Below are 22,428 nucleotides of genomic sequence, written 5' to 3' on the forward strand. Positions count from 1 at the left end.
AGTGGGGAAGGGGTTTCCTATAGTTGTCTTATGGCTGGGGCCAAGGGGGAAGATGTCATGTGTGCATACAGGTATGTATAGAATAGATATGAGGTAAGTTGGGGAATATTTGGGTAAGGGACTATCAGGAAAAGCTTTATATAGAAGGTGATATTTGAGCTGAACATTGAAGAAAGCTAAGGAATCTTAGAGATGTAGGTAGGGGAGAAAAGAAGAAGACAGTGCTTTCTAGACATGGGCTACAACTAGTGCAAAGGTTTGGAGATGGGAGATGAATGTTATGAATGAGAAACAGTAAGTCTGTTTGACTGAACCATACATAGTGTGTGCATGAATTTTCTCAGGGAGGTTAGAGAATAGATGCAGGTAGATGAGTCTTACTGATTGCAGGCCTGGCACTCTCTACTGCGTCACCTAGCTGCTGACCTCTTATATAGACCTGGCTGCTGGAAGAGCTTAGCTATTTGTAATCAGAGGACAGAGATTCAACTCTCGGATTCATACTTACTGTGTGACCTTGAGCAAGTCACCTAACCTCTAAGGAAATTTGTTTCCTCATCTGTTAAATGAGAAAATTTGACTTTTAAAGTACCTTCTAGTTCTAAATCTATGATGCTTTGATCTTAAATCTCAATGCAAATAGAGATGACTTTCCTGCCGAATGCATTGCCCAGGTCAGAATTCATCATTTCTTGTTATAATCTGCTTTAAAAAGTGATTCCTTCGAACTTCTATAGCCAAATGGAATTATCCCTCACTGTTGGCTTCCCTTGACCCTGGTCTCTGTTTTGATTAAACGAAATAAAGCCTTATCTGGCAGATACAGGAAGTTTTTTCACTTGATGTTCAGTTGACTAAAGGTCTTGAAACTTTGACAGGAAAATCTTTTTAAAATTTTATTTTATTTATTTTTTAAACAGTCTTTCTTAAAATAAAATTTTGAGTTTCAAATTTTCTTCCTTTCTTCCTTCCTTCCTAAAATGGTAAGCAACTTGATATAGGTATGTATATGTGTATATGTACATACACATACACATATATACATACATGTATATACATATATGCAATCATGTAAACATATTTACATATTAGTCATGTTGTGAAAGAAGAAACAGAACAAAAGGAAAAAAAACTAAGAAAAAAATAAGGAAAATGGAAATAGTGTGCTTTGATATGGCAGAAGCTGTACAGCCAAATGTTGACTATGGAAGGGGATTATACCCACCTTCTATCTTGTCCTTCCTCTTTGGACACCAAAGCCTCTTTGGACACTCAGCCTCACCCAGCTGAGGAATCATTGCCCTGGTAAGCTAGGAGGGCTTTCTCTATATAAAGTAACCCTCTGGGTTTATTTTAACCTCCTAATTTTCTCCCAAGGATAGTGCCCGAGACAGGAAGTAGGCATATAAAAGCTATAAAGCATCTGTCTTAGGGCCAGCCATCTCTTTAGCCTAGCCTGACCCCCTTGACATCTCTATACTAGCCGAAGGCAGAAAATAACCTGTGTAGGAAAGGATTGATTGGGAGAGATGTTGGATTTGTTAGGGGCAGGAATGACAGCATGCAGATATATTCTAGGTGGTTTTATTTCTTCTCCCATTCCCCCTTCCCCAAGGTCACTGTTGCCTCTAACTTCTAGATCTCTGCTTCTTCTTTCTCCATTGCAGGATCTGTGTGGTGCCACTACTTGCGATACCCTGGGAATGGCTGATGTGGGCACCATGTGTGACCCCAAGAGGAGCTGCTCTGTCATTGAGGATGATGGGCTTCCATCTGCCTTCACCACTGCCCATGAGCTGGGTAAGGCTGGAGAAGTGTGTGTGTGTGTGTGTGTGTGTGAAAGAGAGAGAGAGAGAAGGAGGAATTCTTTTGCTCCTGGGCTTAGCTGGATTTGCTCTGAATGTTTCTGAGGGTCAGAGATTAGTCTCTGCTGTGTAGGAGTCTCTGGTCTCCTTTAGCATTTGGACTCAAGGGGAACCCTTTTTAACACTTGCACATCCTATGCACTGAATGAGCACCTACTATGTGCAGCATGCTTTTATGGGACACTGTGAGGAGATGCAGAAAAGGAGGGAACTCACGCTCTTATTGGGAGTGGGGGGAGTATGGAAACAAGTGTAAATGACTTGGGGGAAGGAGAGAGACTGAACTTGTGAGGATTCCACCATTTTTCTCAGCTATCACTCATGCTTCTCAGTTCCTCCAGGCTGCTTCCTGGCCAGACTTTCAGTGTCTGGCATGAGCTTTGTGGGGTCTCTCCTCCAGGAGGCTATTTTTCACTTTTGTCCCACATTTCTTCTTATCTTTGCCTGTCTATCCTCTGAGTGGTCTGCTTCTCTAGTCTAAACAACCACTTTCTCTTGTTTTATCCACCCAGGTCACGTATTCAACATGCCCCATGACAACGTGAAGGTGTGTGAGGAGGTGTTTGGTAAGCTACGGGCCAACCACATGATGTCCCCTACCCTTATCCAGATTGACCGTGCCAACCCCTGGTCAGCCTGCAGTGCTGCCATCATCACTGACTTCCTGGACAGTGGACATGGTGAGTAGGTGGTATTAAGAGACGGAGGAAGGAAAGGCTCACTGGGAGGCCGTATGTGGTTACCAAAGGGTTACAGTGAGGAGACCATTTTGTAAACTGAAAAATGCCATATAAATAGGAGCTATTATTGTTACTAGCTAGCTTGTTGAACCAGGGTTCTGATACCTGATTGTAGGCTTTGGACAGTAGTAGGAGGTGTTATGGAGCAGTGAAAAGAACACCATCTCTGGAGTAAGAGGTTTGTCCAGTCATTTTTCAGTTGTGTCTGACTACTTGTGACCCCATTTGGGGTTTCCTTGGCAGGTATACTGGAGTGGTTTGCCATTTCCTTCCCCAGCTCAGATGAGGAAACTGAGACAAACAGGTTTAAGCAACTTGCCTAGGGTCACATAGTTAGTGTTTGAGGCTAGATTTGAGCTCAGGAAGATGAGTCTTCCTCACTCCAGGGCCAGTACTGGATCTCTCCACTGTGTCACCTAGCTTCCTTTTTGGAGGAAGAGGACCTGGATTCAAATGTGACTCCTGACTCTTACTTACTACCTTGTATGACCAGGTTGCTCAATGTCATTGGGCCTTTGCTTCCTCATCTGTAAAATGAAGTTGGATTAGATGGCCTCTGAGATCCACTCCAGATCTATGATGATATGATTTTAGGCGATGGTCAGTCATGTTTTGGTACATTGTGCCTCAGTTGGAGACCAAGAGTCCAAGACTTAATTAGCTTCTAGTAATAACTTAGGATAGTTTCTTTTTCAAGAGGAAAGCTATTCTTTATGTTGGAATCTTTTATAAAAGATCTTCCCGGGAGTCAGGAAAAGAAAATTGTTTTTGTATGTTCACCTTGCTGGAGAGAGTGGCCATGATATAGGATGAATAGCAGCAGGAAACATACCCCTGGTCAGCTGGTGTTTATAAAAGTTGTTTATAAAAGTTAAAATCTAAAATAGGAGCCAAGAATAAAAATCCTTGGACTGTACAAAAAGTATGCGTAACATGGGGAAAAGTATGGGTAACAAGAAACTTGAACCGGAGAGCTTAATATAATTCCATGCTTGCTGGAATAAGCCCAATGAATAGAAGAAAGCTCTAGAAGGATAGACCCAGTTCAGAAGAATAGGACAGTAAAAGCATGTGTCTCTGTATGGGATGCCATGACATGGAGAGGCAATGTGGATGAACAAGTTATACTCATGGGAAGAAATTCAAGAACCAAGGAAGTGGTTGGGATGGGGCCAAAACAGAAGCAATATTGTCATCTGAATATACTACAGCTCACCTGGATAGAAAAGAAATGGATGAAGAGTATGGAAGATACATCACAAACGTGGCACAGAGGCATGACATAGTAATGGGGGGAGACTTCAATTATCCATATATCTGTTGGAGTTCAGCAGCTAATAATTTCTTACCTTGCCTGGTACAAGTACCAACAAATGGAAATTCTATTCTGGATAAGATTCTGACCAACAAAAGGTTGGGAGGCACTGGGGTGAAAATGATGAGAACCTAGAGGGGAAAATTACCATTTTATTTTTGAATTTGTAGTAAAGAAGAGGAAGCCAAGAACAGTGTGATATGTGCCCTACATTTTGAGAGAGCAGATTTCAAAGGATTCATGGAAAAAAATAAGAAGGATACCATGAATGAAAATTCTACAGTGGAAATTAGTCCATGAGTAATGGGAAGCTCTCAAGAATAAAACTCTGAAGACATAAGAAGAAGTAATTCCAACAAGAAAGAAAAGGGGGAATTGTCTACAGAATCCAATATGGATACACAGGGAACTCTCTGATCAACTTAGATTTAAAAAATTGTCTAGAAGATAGAAGCAAGGACAGGTAATAGGGATAAATATAAAAGTGTAGCCTGATCCTGTTAGGGCAACAAGGTGGTGCAGTTAGGGTGGTTAGGTAGATAGAGTGCCAAATCCAGAGTCAGGAAGACTAATCTCCCCGAATTCAAATCTGGCCTTAGATACTTCATAGCTGTGTGACTCTGGGTTGGTGACTTAATCCTGTTTGCCTCAGTTTCCTCATCTGCAAAATGAACTGGAGAAAGCAATGGCAAACCAGTCCAAGATCTTTGCCAAGAAAACCCCAAATGGGGCAGCTAGAAGTCAGAAGTGACTGAAACAACTGAACAGCAATAACATGATCCTGTTAGAGTTTTGTCAGGATTGCTAAAGCTTGTAATGTGCTGAGGCTAGTGAGAAATCCTAAGAACAACAAAAAAGTTTAAAGCTACAATTGGAAGGCCAAAGAAGGGATAGGATAGCTCTTTAGGGGTACACGTAATAATGATGATGGATGATGGTGTGAAAACAGTTTCTCTACTCCATATTTTGTTTCTGTTTTCTCTGCAAAGAAGGATAATCTATGGATCGTGAAGGATGCAACAGAAGTAGCCACAGGGAGTTAATACCTGAAATAAGTAGGGTGACAGGACTCCTTGCTGGTCTTGATATGTTCAAGTCACCAGACCTGTGTCCCAACCTACTGAAAGAACTGGGAGATGTCACTGCTATGCTAGCATCAGTGATACTTGGAAGATTGTAGAGTCTGGAAGAGGTACCATAGGATCGGAGAAGGGCAAACATTGTCTAGATTTTTTAAAAAAAGATGAGAACAGAGTCTTTAGATGATAAGCTAGTGAACTTAGATTCTTGGCAAAAATCTGGGAGGTAATTAGTAAAAGGATGGTTAGTGAACTTTTGGAAAATGATAGTAGTGATGACAGAGAACCACTATGACTTCATCAGGAATGGATCATGTCAGACTGACCTTATTTCCATTTTTGACAGGACTACTAGACAGGTATCAAGAAAATGCTGTGGGTGTGCAGTTCACCTATGTTTTAGTTAAACATTTGACGAAGTCTCTCATCTGATTCTGGAAAATATGGAGAGATATCGACTATAGAGTAGTGCAATTAGGTAGAATTAGTGAATGGATAGCTCCAGAGAGTAGTCACTAAGGTCACCAGTGGAGTGCTCCAGGAAATTCTGCTTGGTCCCGGGCTGTTTAATATTTTTATCAGTGTCTGTCTAAGACATAGCCACCATGTTTATCAATTTTGAAAGTAACATAAAGCTAATTTATTGGATGAGAGAGTATTCAGAAAGATCTGAACAGCTTAGAACTCAAATGGATCTTTGATCTCATTGATGTGAATGTCCTCTCCAGTGATGCAGATGACAGTTCTTTCATTCCTGTGCATCTTGTATGACTCTTGGCCTTATCATCCAGGTAGAGCACTCAAGGCGCTGGGGGTCTTTCTTTCTTTCTAGTTCTTTGTAGTTCCTTATCTGTTATATATTACAACCTGCTCATGGTTACCATGTGATTTTCCATTTGCCTTCTGAGTAATGCTATTCTAAAAAAATTCTTCAAAGACTGTATTTTTATTTATTCAAACTTTACAAAAAGCTTGGCAAGATACTCAAGTAGGCAAAGTCATCCCAAGCACATTTCAGGATGAAAATGGAGTTGACAATAAACAGAAGAAAAATGGAAAAGATCTGCAAAAACTTTTTATAAAAGATTTTTCAAATCATTAAAGACAATAAAAGCCACCACACTTGGACTGTAACATCATGATCTGAGATGCACTTAGAGAGAAGTTAAAGATAGTGTTAGGGAAAACAAAGACAAGAAAAGCAGCTGTTAGATCAAGTGTACAAAGAGTAAATTATTGCTGGAGGTAACACAGTTGTAAGAGTGTTGAAGAATTGATTCACAAAGTATTTAAAGATACCAAAGTGAAGAGAAAAAAATCAGGTTTTGTTAATGTTTTAATTTTATTAATTTAATTTTATTTTATTAATGTTCCCTACTCATAAATTGGAAATTTCTGTTTATTTCTGAGTGCAACATTTTAGTAAGGACACTGATAACCTAGAAAGTGTCTAGAAGGGGACTGCTAGGATCATTAAGGGATCATTAAGTTTGTGATCACTTAATGTTCACTGAGGGAACTGGGAATGAAAGAAACTACTTCAGAAAACATGATAGGTGTCCTTAAATATTTGAAAGATTATTGCCTGGAAGAGGGATTACACTTATTGTACTTATTCAGTCATTTCAGTCATGTCTAACTCTTCATGACCCCATTTGGGTCATATTCATATGAACAATGTAGATAAAAGTTAAAAAGGTAAATTTAGGCTTGATATAAGCAAAAGTTATTGATGTTTAGTTGTTTGTCATTTGTGTCTGACTCTCTGTGACCCATTTTGAGATTTTCTTGGCAGACGCTGGAGTGGTTTGCCATTTCCTTCTCCAGTTCATTTTATAGATGAGGATACTAAAACAGGATTAAGTGACTTGCTCAGGTTCACACAGCTAGTAAGTATATGAGGCCGGATTTGAATTCAGAAAGATGAGTCTTCCTGACTCCAGATCTGGAACTCTATCCATTGTGCCACCAAAACTTCCTAATAGTTAGAATGATCCAAAAATGGAATAATTAATCATGGGAAAGAGTAGGTACCCGTCATTAGAGGGGTTTGAACAAAGGCTGGATGCTCAATTGTTGGATTTGTTGATGAAAGGGTTTTTAAGGTATAGGCTGGATGAAGTGGTCTCTGAGATACCTTCTAGCTAGATAGTATATGGTATAATGAATAGAGTAGGTAGACTTAGAATAAATAAGATCTGAATTCAAATCCTGCCTCAGGCACTTACTAGCTTTTATGACCTATGGCAAGTGCTTTAACCTCTCCTACCCTCAGTTTCCTCATCTACAAAATGGTGATAATGATAGTACCTAACTCACAAGATTGTTATGAGGATCCAATGTGTGCTTTGCAAACCTTAAAGTTCTATATAACTGTGAGCTGTTGTTCCAGCTCTCAGATTTGGGGATCCTGACTTATAGCCCTAGCTAAGGTCTTCACTGAGGCAGCTAGGTGGCACAGAGGAGAGTGCTAGGTCTTGGAATCAGAAATACTCATCTTCCCGAGTTCAAATCTAGGGAATAGCTGTGTATGTAAAAAGTATATATCTTTCCTAATTCTTTCTCCATAGAGAAAAAAAGGAATTTCAGAAAAAAATTGATATGTTCTGTTGTATAAGTGGCAGCAAGGTGGGAAGTCAGGAAGACTCTTCTTTCCAAGTTCACATCTGGCCTGAGACACTGGCTAGCTGTGTGATCCTGGGCAAGTCACTTCACTCTGTTTGTCTCAGTTTCCTCATCTACAAAATGAACTGGAGAAGGAAATAGCAAACCACTCCAGTATCTTTGCCAAGAAAACCCCAAATGGGGTCATGAAGACTTAGACATGCCTGAAATGACGACAACAATGACAAGCTCTTTACTTGCTGTCTCTCTTGGTAAAACACCAAATCTCACCTTTAAGACTTTGGCTTCCTTGTCTATAATATGGTCAGAATTGTTCCTATCCTCCGTACCTCATATGATTATGAGGCCAGAATGATATGATAGGGAAGAGAGTGCTTTGAAGATGCTTGAAAACATCTCCCAGGAACAGGTTGAGCTGATGCAGGGTAATGGACTGAAAGAGCTCTAGCAACAGCCCTTTGTTTCTAGATTTCCAAGTATAAAGGGCGTGGGGGCAGAAAATTCTTTTCCTTCTTCCTCTTTTGGAAAGTAGCCCTCAACTTCTGTTGATTCATCCCAAGGATCTAGCAGCCCTGGCCTCTCACCTCCTCCCTTCTCAACTCCCTTGGCTTTCCACAGGTGACTGCCTCTTAGACCAACCCAGCAAACCCATTTCACTGCCTGAGGATCTACCAGGATCCAGCTACACCCTGAACCAGCAATGCGAGCTAGCCTTCGGTGTGGGCTCCAAGCCTTGCCCCTACATGCAGTACTGCACCAAGCTGTGGTGCACAGGCAAGGCAAAGGGCCAGATGGTGTGCCAGACCCGCCACTTCCCCTGGGCAGATGGCACTGGGTGTGGAGAAGGCAAGTTTTGCCTGAAGGGGGCTTGTGTGGAGAGGCATAACATCAGTAAGTACAGGGTGAGTACCATACATAGCCTGCTCTTTACTGGGGATGCCAGTGAGTGGAGGACAGGGTGGAATGCTTCTTGTAATTCCCTTCTTTTTTTTTAATTTGTAATTTTTAAGTTTTAAACTTAAATACAAAATATGAAAAGAAAAAAGAAGCAAACAATAATAAAACTAAAATAATACAAAATAAAAGAAAAAACAGCATTGCCGTATGCACAGCAGAACATGAGACAGGATTTAAAATATACAGCAATAAAGAAAGCCTAGGTAATAAATACTACACATTGTGCTGGGAGCTGTCCATCTTTGCTTCCTTACAAATTTTCTTTTGTTCTCTACTGTATACTTTTAATTTTGTTCTTTTTTCCCCCCTTCTTCCCTGAAGGGACCCAGTGTCTAGGAAGAAACACGGGCCTCCATATGAAAACCAGGGGACCAGATTCTATTTCTTCTACTAATTTATTGTATGACCTTAGGTAGAGTGTATTTTTTCACTGGATCTCAATTCTTCTATCTATATCCCTCTCTGCTTCTTAATTTTTAAGGAATAGAGAGAGGATATAAAGTAAATTCAAGGAGCTTAATGGGTTTTATTGAATGATTTAATGAAAAATCCTTCCAGAGGGAGCAGGTGTTAGGACTCCATATTTCTGTGTCCTCTTTTACTACCTGGCCACACCCTAAGCTTGACCTATAACCCTTCAGGGATGGCTCTTTCCCCATTAATGTCACCAAGTTGGGATTCATTTATTCATTCATGATTCAATGAATATATATCTATTAAAGATTTACTAAGAGGTGGGCACTCTCCTGGGTGTTGTGCTGTGTTGTACAAAGAAGAACCAGCTGTGCTTCTGTCCGTAAGGAGCTTGCAATCTAGTAGGCTACTAGTGACAGGAACTTAACTGGTACCATGAGTAAAAAACCTAAATGGATCTTAGTGGGTTTGCTGAACCTAGAACTAAAGGTCATAACTGATTTTTACTGACCTGGAATTTCCTTCCACCCTTTGCAATCCAGCTCTAACCTTTCAAATCAGAACATCCCCTTGCTTTTAAATCACCACCTCATTTACTTCATTCCTCTGGCTAGTAAAGGACTTCATGACTCTCAAGGGAGGTCCCACAATGAATCCACTCTCTTCTTTGTCATGTTAGCACACCCCTCTGGGTTACTGAGTGAGGGTTTGGCTCTATTTGATGTGAGGGTGAGGCTTGTTCACCAAAAACAACATTCGCTTAGGGACCAGTTACTTGTATTGGCCTGGAAGTTGGACATAGCCCTGCCTTCTTAGGGGCTTGTAGTCTGAGTGAGAGGCATGTATACCTAAGGATAAGGAGAGTAGAATAAATATGTTGAGTAAGTACACAAAAAGGTTTAAGCCTTTCTCTTTGGGTGTGTAAAGTGACGTCATGTGGAAGAGGGATTAGGCTTGTTTTGCTTGGCCCTAGGGGGGTAGGGTTAAACAGCTAATAGATGTCATTGAAAGGCACATTTTAGCTACATGTAAGAACATACTTCCTAAGTGTTAGAGCTGCTTGGCCTCAATCCTCTTCCTCACCTCCCCCTCTCTCTTCCTCTCCTAGGATAGCTTGCTTCTGGCTTCTTCTTATCTGAGCTGGAGTGGGAGTCCTGGTTGCCAGATAAATATGTGACCCTTACACCATTGTAGTCCCTGGGAATGTGTTGCTTCTGAGGTGTCAGGATCCCCTTCACAGGAAGGTTTCAAGGGTGGTTGGCTGGTTAAGAACACTTGTCAGAAATGTTATTCAAGAAATTTCTTTAAATTGAATGTTATAATCTATAGGGTCCTTTTCAGCTCTAATTCTCTGATCCTATTACATATTATTTAAGACAAAGACAGACAGTTGGCTAAGAAGAAGTGGTTTTAAATCATGCATCTTATACTTGCTAGCTCTATGACTTTGGGCAAGTCACTTGATCCCTCTGTGTGCCTCAGATCATCCCATAGGACATATTGCCCTATAAATCATAGAGGGGTTGTGATATTCATAAGAACAAAGCCATCACATTCCAGGACTTTCCTATTCTGATGAAATCACAGCTAACTTTTTATTTTTGCAATATTTTACGTTCCAGGCTGGCACAATGTTGGTCAGATGGTATGAGCTCAGAGATTGCAGACTCATTTTAAAATATTAAAATGCCAGGAAAACATGATTTGGAGACAAAATTTATTGTTCCCTCTCTCCTCAGGCCCTAAAGAGAATCAGACCCTCATTCCATAATCTAGCTCAAAGTTGAAATGGTTTTAGGAGTGCAGGAAGCTGAATATTGTTAATATCACTAATCCCATCCATTATCAGATTATACTATATCGTACAGTCTAGCAACTTGACCCAGAAGGTGGGGAGTGGGGAGGTTAGATTGATTGACATTTATAATTAAAATTTTTAATCTATTTAAAGAGGTCCTTTTAGATTCATAAGGTCACATTAATTTTTTTCCTCTTATATCAGTATCACTTCTTAATAACTCTTCACTCTTAAGAGAATATAAATACAACCATGCAAAATAAACCAACAGGTTGAGCTTGTCTGACAGTGTAACTTTCATCCCACATCTGCAGTCCAAAACCTCTCCACTGAGGCAGGCCTGTTTTGTTAACAGCTCACTGTAGTCTTTATTGGTGACTGCATTCTTCAGAGTTCTAATAGATTTAAATGTTGTTTCCCCTTACGCTGTTGTGGTCATTGTGTAAATTGTTCTTCTGTTCCTCCTTACGTCATTTTGTATCAGTTCGTACAAATCCTCCTAAACTTTCTTGAATTCTTCATGTATGTGTTCTTACAGTGCAGTTATTCATTATATTTTTATATCACTGTTTATTCAGCAATTTCCCAATTGATGGGCACTTACTTTAAGACAAACTGTTAATGGGGGGAAGGAGAATATTAGAAAAGACAGGAAATGATATAACTAGTAGCAGTTTGTATTCTAACCTATGAATGGGATATTGGTTTTAGTTTTTAAAAGTGTAGTTATTTACCAAGGTTACATTCCTAATTTGCTCAGTCAACTCTTTTATCTCTATAAAGAGTGCAAAGATAAATTCTAGTTAGGGATGTGCTGGTAAATGTTTAACAACTGGTTCTCTGAAGAAAAAAGTATGCAGGACATATTTTTAAATCTAATTTGCATTATTAACATTTTTCTCCATCACTTTTTTTGGGAGGCAATCAGGGTTAAGTGACTTGCCCAGGGTCACACAGCTAGTAAATGTCAGAGGCCAGGTTTGAACTCAGGTCCTCCTGATTCTAGAACTGGTGCCATCTAGTTGCCCCTCCATCACTTTTTAAGCCTAGACAATTAACAAAACAATAAGTGAAGCTCTGATTTATTGCATTTGCAAATTTTTGAGGTACCAATACTCACACTGAACATTTAATGATCCTGTTTGAGTTAGCCTGAGCAGACAATTGCTTCCAGCCCACCACATGGAAATTCTGGGAAATTTTGAACCAGTAAAGTCTAAAAGTTAATATTGCTTTACTTTAGAGTAAATGTACTGGTGGGTTGTTGAGTCAGGGGAATTTCACAGATACTAAGCAGTCTTGGTCTTTCCAGGTGGATGGTTCCTGGGCCAAATGGGAACCTTATGGCCCTTGCTCTCGGACCTGTGGTGGAGGTGTACAGTTGGCTCGACGGGAGTGTAGCAATCCTGCACCTGCTAATGGGGGCAAATATTGTGAGGGAGTGAGAGTCAAATATCGATCCTGTAACCTGGAGACATGCCCCAGCTCAGGTAAGGAGGAACCAGGAGCTGGATCTCTTATCCTGGGAATGTGGGAGTTGAGGCTGGATGCTCATCCTCTAAAACATTAAAACTACTCTATCCAAGATGTCAACCCTACAGTTGGCAATGCTTAAAGGATTCTTCTGATATCCCTTTTCCTGCCTCTGGGAAGAGGATTTTTCTTCTGAGCCAGGATGTCTGGCCTATTTAAATTAAAAAAAAAAAATTAAATTAAAAAAAAAAGTCTTTTTTTTTTTACCACCTTCATTTCCAAATCTATTCCTTTCCCTCCACTACATAGTCATCAAATCTGATCTACTTTAAAAAGTTCTGTGGAGGAAAATGCCAGAACTTCTCTTAGTTAATTAAGGGTGCTAAGATTTCCATATTCTTGTAGTAGAAGAGAGACTGTGGGAAAGGACCAGCACATTGGATGTGAAGATGGGGACTCTAGTGGCATCTGTACCTGGAGAAGTGGGAAAAATGACCCTGGGGAATCTAATTCATCCCTTTCTCAGATTCTTTTGGGTCAGTTTATATCAGCCTCACTTTTAATTTTCTGTCACATGGGGGAGAATGATGGGCAAGGCTGAGTGCAGAGACTGAGTTTCTCCTAACTAAAAATCCCCCAGGAGTCTTGGCCTGCCCTCCTATCCCATCCATATCTCTTTCTGAGATTCCTGTGTTTGCTTCCCCCCACCCCAGTCTCTGGCAAGAGCTTCCGGGAGGAGCAGTGTGAGGCTTTCAATGGCTACAACCACAGCACCAATCGGCTCACCCTCGCCATGACCTGGGTGCCCAAGTACTCGGGCGTCTCACCCAGGGACAAATGCAAGCTCATCTGCCGAGCCAGCGGCACTGGCTACTTCTACGTGCTTGCGCCCAAGGTGAGCAGAGACTATGAGGGGGAGATTACAGCAAAGGTGTCTTTCTACAGAGAAAGCTGAGAGAACGTGCCAGCTCATCCATCTCTCTCTCTCTCTCTCTCTCTCTCTCTCTCTCTCTCTCTCTCTCTCTCTCTCTCTGTCTCTGTCTCTGTCTCTGTCTCTGTCTCTGTCTCCCCTCACACTCCTCTCCTTCCATAGGTGGTAGATGGTACTCCATGCACTCCAGATTCCACCTCAGTTTGTGTCCAGGGCAAATGCATCAAGGCAGGCTGCGATGGGAACTTGGGCTCCAAGAAGAAATTTGACAAATGTGGCGTGTGTGGGGGAGACAACAAGAGCTGCAAGAGGGTCACTGGACTCTTCACAAAACCCATGTGAGTTTTTTGTTTGTATATAATATAGCCATAATCAACATTCTAATTTAAAGTTCTTTTTTTAAATTTTTAAATAAACATTTATTTTCTCTTCCTCCAACATCCCGTGGCCCTGCTGGGGGAAAAATAATAGCAACAAAATCCCTGGGACAAAAATGCATGGTCAGGCAAAGAAATAAAATCCCATATTGACCATATCCAAAAATGTATTCTGTAGCCTGAGTTTATCACTTCTCCCTGTCAGGAGGTGGGTAGCATGCTTCGTTACCAGACCTTTAGACTCATGGTTGATACAGAAATCTCAGATCTTTTAAAATTGTTGTTTTGATAATGTTGTTTTAGTATGAATTCTTTATGCACTTTATTTTGCATCAGTTTATTCAATTCCTGCCAAGTTTCTCTGGAATCATCTCCTTCATATTGTTCTGTCACACTGACATATCGTACTTTGTTCGGCCATTCTCCAAGTGATGGGTACCACTCTTGCCCCTCTTAGTTCTCAGTTCTTTGTCACCACCAAATGAGCTGCTAAAATATTTTTGTATCTATAACACCTTTTCCTTTTTGATTTCTTTGGGGTGTAGATAGTAGTGATATCACTGGGTCAACGGGTATGCAGTTTAGTAATTTTAGGGACATATTTCCAAACTGTTTTTCAAAATAGCTTTACCAATTCATCACTCTCCAAGAATGCATGAATGTGCCTGATTTCCCAAAGTCCCTCTAGCATGTGAATTTTAGGCCTGGGAAGCTAGCAGCTGTTGGAGGGGGTGGAAAAGAAGGAAAACACCTTCCCCCTCTCTCCTCCCATGCCCTAGCTGTGAATTAAGGAACTCCAGAGGGACTGAGACAGATTCTAGACCCTGCCCAATACCCCCAACCATAATAATAATAGCTAGCCTTTGTATAGCACTTTAAAATTTACAAAGCACTTATTTGAACCTCATGGTGGCCCTAGGAGATAGCCGCTGTTATTATGCTCATTTTACAGATGAGGAAATGGAAAGAAGTTAAAGGACTTGACCAGGGTATACAGCTAGCAAAGTCTGAGGCAGGCTATGAACTCAAGTCCTCTAGATTCCAAGAAGAGCACTCTCTATATACTTTGCCATCCAGCTGCCTAGTTTAGTGCTTCCCTTATCCTCAAGTTCTCTGACGTCAATTTCATAAGTATTTATTGAACACCTACTATCTGTAAGGTACTATGGTGGGTACTTCATATGATTAAAAAACAAGCACAAACCAAATAAGACATGATCTTTGACCATGAGAGATCAGGTGAACATGCAGGTAACAATGACAGGACAGACAGAGGGTGTGTCTTCTTATAGAGGATCTCATCTTTCTCTTGGGCTTCCTGACATATTTCTTCAGGTTTGAGGTAAGGGAGTTGATATGAACTAGAAGAGGAGCTTTGGAGTAGGGACCAATGAGTGAATTTTCATTGCTTATAAAATTGTGACTTGAAGCCCTGACTTCTTTCAAGATCCTGACTCTACGGAGCCTGTTCACTCTAGGGCTCTAGGGCAGAGGTTCCCAAACTTACTTGGCTTACCTCCCCATTGAAAAATTATTCAGTGCCCCCCTGGAAATCTACTTTCTCCAACCCTTTAACTTTTGCATCATTTCAAAAAAATATAAAATATAAAAAATATATATATATTTAAAATGACACATCTTAAATTTAACAATTTATTGTGAATTTGTGGGTTTTTTCCTGCATTGAAATTTTGATAACACAGTACTGCATCATGTAATCATATAGTATCATATTGGAAACAAGTCATTACATGCACATATTCCTGCTGATGCATGCTAAACTTTCTGACAATGTGAGACTTGCTTGCCTGCCAACACTTGCTTGTAAAGACCTGTCAGCAGATTTGATCACTGATGAGTTATAACTTGCATTTTATACGTTTATTTGGAAAATAATGTAATCACCATGACTTTAGCTTTGTTATACAACAGATGAAACACTACAAACAATTTTTCAAAATTTCTTATTTTCTTTCCTTATGCTTCCATTGCCCTCTTATTTTTATTCAATGCCCCCCAATTGCACCTGAGGCTACTACTGCCCCCCGGATAGTTCCAGCACCTCCACTGGGTAGTGTCACCCACTTTAGGAACCTCTAGAGTCTAGAAGGCCTGCCTTCTGTGTTGAAGTGAACACACTGATGCCAAAAGCAGTTACTTTTCTCAAATTTAGGTCTGTTTAAAAGTCAGTGTCTCCCCTTTTGCTATCAAAATCTGTTTTATTTTTTTGGGGGTACACATTGATCCTGAGAACTTGGGGCTCTTAGACCTTAGAGGGATATCCCTAGCAGCACACTCTGAGTCTCTCTGAGGGGTGACTCAGTTGCCCTTTGGACTGAGTGCTCTCTGAGTGCATACTTGAAGTGAGAGAAGGACATCTGGTTGCTGTATTCAGAAAGCTAACAGGGCCAAGTCACATATGTAGCAAGCAATAAAAATAGGTAATACACAAACAAGAGGTATAGGGAGTTACATAGACTTAGCTCCCAGTGACCTGCATGGAAATTATCTATCTCAAGAATGATCCCTGGCATAATTTAGTAATGAGAAATTCTACTTCTGAGTCATCTCCCCTAGTTGATACTTGGTTCTATGACTACAAACGCCTTTTAGTCTTAGCCTAACCAAACCGTAACCAAGAAGGTAAACCCACTCTTGCAAAAATAACAACATCCTGATTCCTCCCCCACAACAAAAACTGTAAGCCAAAACAAATGGTAATTAATATTTAATTATCCACAATTCAGGGTAGTGCAAGCTTCAGTCCATTAGCATAGATATAAAGAAGAAATGGTAATAAATTCTGGGGTACGATTGCTGCAATGACTGGTTTGTTTAGGATTGATTAGTTTGGGAAGGCTTTAGGGTTAAGGATGCTTCCAGCTCAGCCATCTTCACAAAGAGGTAGGTAATCATAGGGTTAGGGCAACTAGGTGGCGCAGTGGATAAAGTGCTGGATCTTGGAATCAGGAAGACTCACCTTCCTGAGTTCTAATGGCCTCAGACACTTACTAGCTGTGTGACCCTGGGCAAGTCACTTAACCCTGTTTGCCTTAGCTTCCTCATCTGTAAGATGAGCTGGAGAAGGAAATGGCAAACCACTCCAGTATCTCTGCCAAGAAAACCCCAAATCAGGTCATGAAGAGTCAGATATAAGTGAACAAGAACAAAAATCACAGGAAAGGTGAATATATGTTGGGTCTATGATTTTTTTTTATGCCAGTGCATGCTGGGACCTTCTCTGCAACTCACAGGTTTAGAGAAATGTCTAGAACATTCAGAGATTGAATGACTTGATCAGAATCACACAGACTGCAATGTCAGAGGTGGGATTTGAACCCAGGTCTTCTTTACTTTGAGACCCGCTTTCTATTTACCATGCCACGTGGCCTCTGTTCTAAGGATATCGTAACACTGGGCACATACCTGGTGCTTAGTAAATGCTTATTGATTCATTCATAAAATCATTTATATATATGGTACTTTAAGATCTGCAAATTATGCATTATCACATTTGATTCTTTCAATAACCCTACCTATAAGGTAAGTGGTGCAAATACTATTATCCTGGTTACAGTCAAAGGAATGGATATTCAGAAAGGTGGAGGGACTTGTCCATCACCATAAATCTAAGAAGTGGTCTCTGGACTCTAAATCCTATACTCCAAAGTGTCAGAGTGGGATTTTGAACACAGGTCTCCTGACTCAAAGTCCAAGGTTCTTTTCATTATACCATGAATAAATTTTTTTCTTTTGTTGAGACTTATGATCTCATTCATTGGTATGGAGCAAACTCCCTGTTTAGAAATTGCCTCCACCAACGCAGATCAGCAATTTATATCTTATCTGCAATTTAGAGTTGCCAGGAGGCCCGCCATGAAGTTGATCCTAGATCTTCCTGGCTCCACCATATCATGCTGCCTTTGGCCATGAACAAATGAGAATTATCCAAAATTGTAAGTGGCTGCTGTTAATGGAACTCTTTTAGAAAAGGCTTGATTACCAATTGGGTGCACTGATGAACTAGGTGGACTCTGAGGTCAAGTCTGTGAAGTGGTAAGGGCTGAATTTTTTCTTCTGAATTAACCTGAATTTAACAGAAGCTGAACGAACCAATTGTCAGGTATATTATAGTGGGAATTCCTTCCATGTATAGGTTGGATTACATTGCTGCTGAGGACCCTTCCAACTGTAAAATGTAGTGATTCTGTGAACTCACACCCTATCAAAGCTTGTCTCTAATCTCTCCTCTCTGTTTTTTTTTTTTCCCCCTCCCACAGGCATGGCTATAACTTTGTGGTAGCTATTCCAGCAGGAGCCTCAAGCATTGACATTCGCCAGAGGGGCTACCAAGGCTTGATCAGTGATGACAACTACTTGGCCCTGAAGAATGCGCAAGGCAAGTATCTACTCAATGGGCACTTTGTGGTGTCTGCGGTAGAACGGGACCTGATGGTGAAGGGCAGCCTGGTCCGTTACAGTGGGACCAGCACAGCAGTAGAGAGGTTACAGGCATCAAGGCCCATCCTGGAGCCTTTGACTGTGGAGGTACTCTCCGTGGGCAAGATGACCCCACCTCGCATCCGATACTCTTTCTACCTACCCAAGGAACCCCGGGAGGACAAGTCTGCCTATCGCAAGGACAGCCGGGGATCTTCTGTGCTCAACAACAGTGTCCTCAGCCTCTCTAACCAGGTGGAACAACCTGATAACAGGCCTTCAGCTCGTTGGGTGGTGGGCAGCTGGGGGAGCTGCTCTGTGAGCTGTGGGAGTGGACTGCAGAAACGTGTGGTGGACTGCCGGGGCTCCCCAGGGCATCTTGCTGCTTCTGCCTGTGACACAGTCCAGCGGCCAACAGAGACAAGGCCCTGTGGGGAGCCCTGTCCAACTTGGGAGGCAGGTGCCTGGTCTCCCTGCTCCAAGAGCTGTGGCAGGGGATTTAAGAGACGACCGCTGAGGTGTCTGGGCCATGGGGGACGGCTGCTGGCCAGGGACCAATGCAACCTTCGTCGGAAACCCCAGGAGTTGGATTTTTGCACCCTGAGACCATGTTGAATCAGGCTCTTTCTGCCACCCCCTCACTCTCCCCACCCTCACATTAGGGCCATCAGCATTCTGGTCAGCTGGCACGGTGGGCACTGGCCAGGGGGGTCACCTCAGGACCCAGCTCACATCCAGGAGCTAAGGATTATTGAACAGGGGTGAGAGGTTCTCCTCACCCTCCCTCACTTGAGCAGAGTGGTACTAAACTCACAGTCTACCTCGTGCCAGGCTCCTCCAGTGCCCAGGTGCGGGGGGGATAGGAGGGAGAACCTGAGAGGAGAGCATGCTGGGCATGGAAGGATTGGAGCCCAGTTTAAAAAGAGACCTGGAGAATGGGCATCTCCAGGGCAGAACTTCAGGTACTGTGGCTCTCCCTCAAAGGAGGCCACAGGCTGCTGGAAGAGCCGAGGCTGGCAGCCTGGCACCTCAGGGGGCCCTGAGGGCTCTTGCACCATCTCTGAACAATGCAGGTTTTCACGGTGCTTGCAACCCACTTTCCTTTTCTTTTGTGACTGATAATAGGAAAAAAACCCAAAAAACAAAAACGCAAACCCAACAAACTCGAAACTTTTCAGGATAAGGAGACCCTAAGGGAAAGGGGGAAATAATTAGATACCACAATGAGGAGGCTGTTTCATCATGGGGGATGGGTATGTAGAAAGAATCTTCAGGGAATCTCCCAACTTTCTCTTCTCCTTTATGGTCCTCCAAAACATTCCCCTCCTCTCAAACCCTCCAGGTTTATAGAGTATTGTATACATTTGGGGTTGTGGGTGGGGTGGGGAAATCATCTTTGATTTCTATAGCCTTGTATGGATGAAAAGTCCTTAGAGATGAGAACAGCCGGAATATGGAAGTTGAGAAAGTCTAGATCCTCTTCAAAGAGAGATTGGATCAAAAAAATAAATCAGCTTCTGGAGCCTGGAAATTGTACCAGAGTCAATGGCCAGTGTAAGGAAACATAAGGGGTAAACTCCAGACAGGAAGCTGCTGTCACTCGGTTTAGAGACTGTCGTCCTTGTATCTCCGGCATCTCTTGACTTTAAGATACTTTTGGGTCTCACCCAGCAAGGGTGCTGTTCCCCCACAGTGAATGGGGGGCCCACAAAGGGTACCCAGCTTCACCTTGTACGTTAGCCCAAACTGCCCAGAGAGTGACTGTAGCCTCATGTCCTTGGAGACAGTGATACCTCAGTGGAGAGGTAGTGTGGCCCACTGGTCAGAACCAGAGAAGGCTTGGGGCAGCAGGGTGCTCAGCATTGAGGTGCTTTCCCTTTCTCTGACATCAAGATTGCTGTGTGACCTTTGATATGTTTATTTGCCTCCCTGGACCTCAATCTCCCCACCTTTAATAGGTGGGTTAGTTGCTACCTCAGGTTCTGCTTTCTGGGTACCCTTATTCTCCTTTCCTTCACCTCCTCACCACACACTAGGCAGTGGTGATGTACTATCCCGGAGATGAGTGCCGTTTTCAGAAGGTCATGCTGCATGGACCATGAAGATGAGTCTTTCGGGTAGATGCCAATACCTGTCAGCAGGCTGGCTTTCCAATTTTGAGACAGGATCCTTCCCTAACGCCAATCCAGTTTCCTTAGGGGCTAATATCATGAAGCTTGTAGTTTCACCTACGATAGAATTTCAGAGTTGACAGATCCCTGAGAAGCTATCTGGTCCAATCTGAACCCAAAGCATGAATTCCCTGCCCCCCTTTTAACCTAAAACGTTTGTAGCCTTGAGGGAAGGCATTTCAGCTAAATTAAGAGTCTGCAAATCCGATGGGCTAGGTGACCTATGCCAAGGGAGCAGAAAATATGCTTGTATTCCATGGGACCCAGGGCCCTAAGGAGACTTCGTTGACTGTATTTTAGAGAGAAGACTGTGGAGTTAGGGATGGAAGCTTGTTCATAACTACATGGTGTTCTCCTCCAGAATAAAGTCATCCCAAGTCTTTTATGTCTTCTATGTCTCAGTGATGAGCTCATTAGAGTTGAGATCCAGATCCATGTGTGTAGAGGGGTTCCCCAAATGGAATTAAAGAAGATGGAGTTCCTAGGGAGAGGATTTTGATTCCTCCAACCACTCAATTAACCATTAAATGAACTCTTGCCCTCTAGTCTCTCCATAGGGCCTGAACTGAAGGGTGTAATTCCTTTAGGAGGGGGAAACATGTCCATGGCCATCGGGTGATGAAAAGTAAGGACCTTTAATGGGGACAAGGACCATAAGAGCTTAGATGGGGATTCAAATGACTGAGCAAGATAATCCATTTTTAGTGCATCTCACTAGGAGTCAGGGATGGGGTGGGTACTGTGAATAAGAGGCAGGAGCATGGATTAGGGTGGGTGGGTAATAGAGATGCCTCCACTGGGGTGACTGGCCTTTTAGAAGGAATTATCATTCACTTCATGTGGATCTTTAAGGAGGAACATGCTTTCTTGTTCCTGACACAAACCACGTCCAGAAGCTGTTTTTTTTCCTGGTTGTTGGTACTTTTTTCTTCTTTCTTACTAAAAAAATATGACCAAGGTAGCTTATTTAGAAGTTACCCTTGACTATGAACATTCCACTAATCCAACTACAATCCTTGACCATGACTGAGCAGAGATTGAACTTGAGACAGATTTTTGGAGGACAGGTCTAGGAGGGCCCCTCAAAAAGCCAAGTTTTTTCCATTGGTTGGGGGACAAATAGGAATTGGGTTAGCTTGGCTTTGTCCCCTTTATCTTTCCTGTGCACTGACTGTAGGAGCCTGACCCTAGCACACACCTTGCTGACCTTGTGCTGTGGGACAGGGGGAGGTTGCAAGGGAGCATCCTGAGGGGCTGTTTTTGTTTCCTTCACCTGATGATTGGCTCCCCCAAAATACCCGAACTTGTCACTATTACATGTGGAATTTGTTTTTGTTCCCTTTTGGGGGCGGGGTGCGGGGTATGTGTGCGCGTTTGTGTGTGTGGTTAAGTTTGGTTCGTTTACGCCCTGAGTACTGCAGAAGGACAGCAGAGCCTAGGTACTGGCTGGGCTATGTATACTGTGTATACTTGGGAGCTGGCTAATGAGTTGTGAATGGCCGCTCCTAATAAAGTTGTAAGGATTTAAAATCCTTGTCGGGTCTTGGTGTTTTTATCTCTGCATCAGACATTTCCCAAAGCTGAGTGAAGGATCCATTCAGCTGGGAGAATTAGGTTGATATTCAATTTAATTCTGGTTTAAAACATTTTAAAGATCAGTGAGTCAATAAATATTAAGTATCTACGATGTGCTAGGCCAGAAGTGCCAAAGCTAACAAAAAAAAAAGGGAAAAATAGTTTTTATTCTTGAGGATCTTATAGTCTAATAGACAAAGAACTATGCATAAAGACTTTACACAAATGCACAAAAAACTATGCACAACTACGTACAGAATAAATTGGAGATAGTCAACAGAGGGCAAGGCACTAGTGTGTTAAGAGGGTTTGGGAACAATATATAGATTCTGTTCTGGTTCAAACTGATTAGCTAGGTGACCCAAAAACAAAACAACCAAGAAAACCTTTTGATTCAGAAAAAAGCATGTATATAAAACATGTATACACATGTCTTTATATGCATATGTGTACATATCTGCACATATATGTTTTTATATATGCATATGTATACATGTTATATATTCATTTATTTTAAGAGGTTGCCATGATGAACTTATTGGTGCCAACTTATTGGTGAGCTTTTTCTGCTCAGCTAAGCCAGTCTCCACATAGAAGAAAGGGTCTTTTGCTGCCCCATGCTTGCTCTTAGGTGGTGTTAGAAGCTGCTAGAACTCCATTTTACATAG

General features: G+C 41.9%; 1 protein-coding gene across 1 annotated transcript in view; it reads left to right on the forward strand.

The window, feature by feature from the left end:
* Positions 1–21,717, forward strand: part of ADAMTS15 (ADAM metallopeptidase with thrombospondin type 1 motif 15) — a 39,273-nt gene extending 17,556 nt beyond the window's left edge. The window contains exons 2-8 of the mRNA XM_072611612.1: positions 1,668–1,800; positions 2,378–2,545; positions 8,243–8,526; positions 12,106–12,283; positions 12,980–13,161; positions 13,360–13,535; positions 17,855–21,717. Coding sequence (XP_072467713.1) covers positions 1,668–1,800; positions 2,378–2,545; positions 8,243–8,526; positions 12,106–12,283; positions 12,980–13,161; positions 13,360–13,535; positions 17,855–18,629 — 1,896 coding nt within the window. The 3' untranslated portion in view covers positions 18,630–21,717. The remainder of the gene's footprint in view (positions 1–1,667; positions 1,801–2,377; positions 2,546–8,242; positions 8,527–12,105; positions 12,284–12,979; positions 13,162–13,359; positions 13,536–17,854) is intronic.
* Positions 21,718–22,428: the final 711 nt, after the last annotated feature.

This window comes from Notamacropus eugenii, chromosome 5 (assembly GCF_028372415.1).
Source record: "Notamacropus eugenii isolate mMacEug1 chromosome 5, mMacEug1.pri_v2, whole genome shotgun sequence".
Taxonomy (NCBI): Eukaryota; Metazoa; Chordata; class Mammalia; order Diprotodontia; family Macropodidae; genus Notamacropus; species Notamacropus eugenii.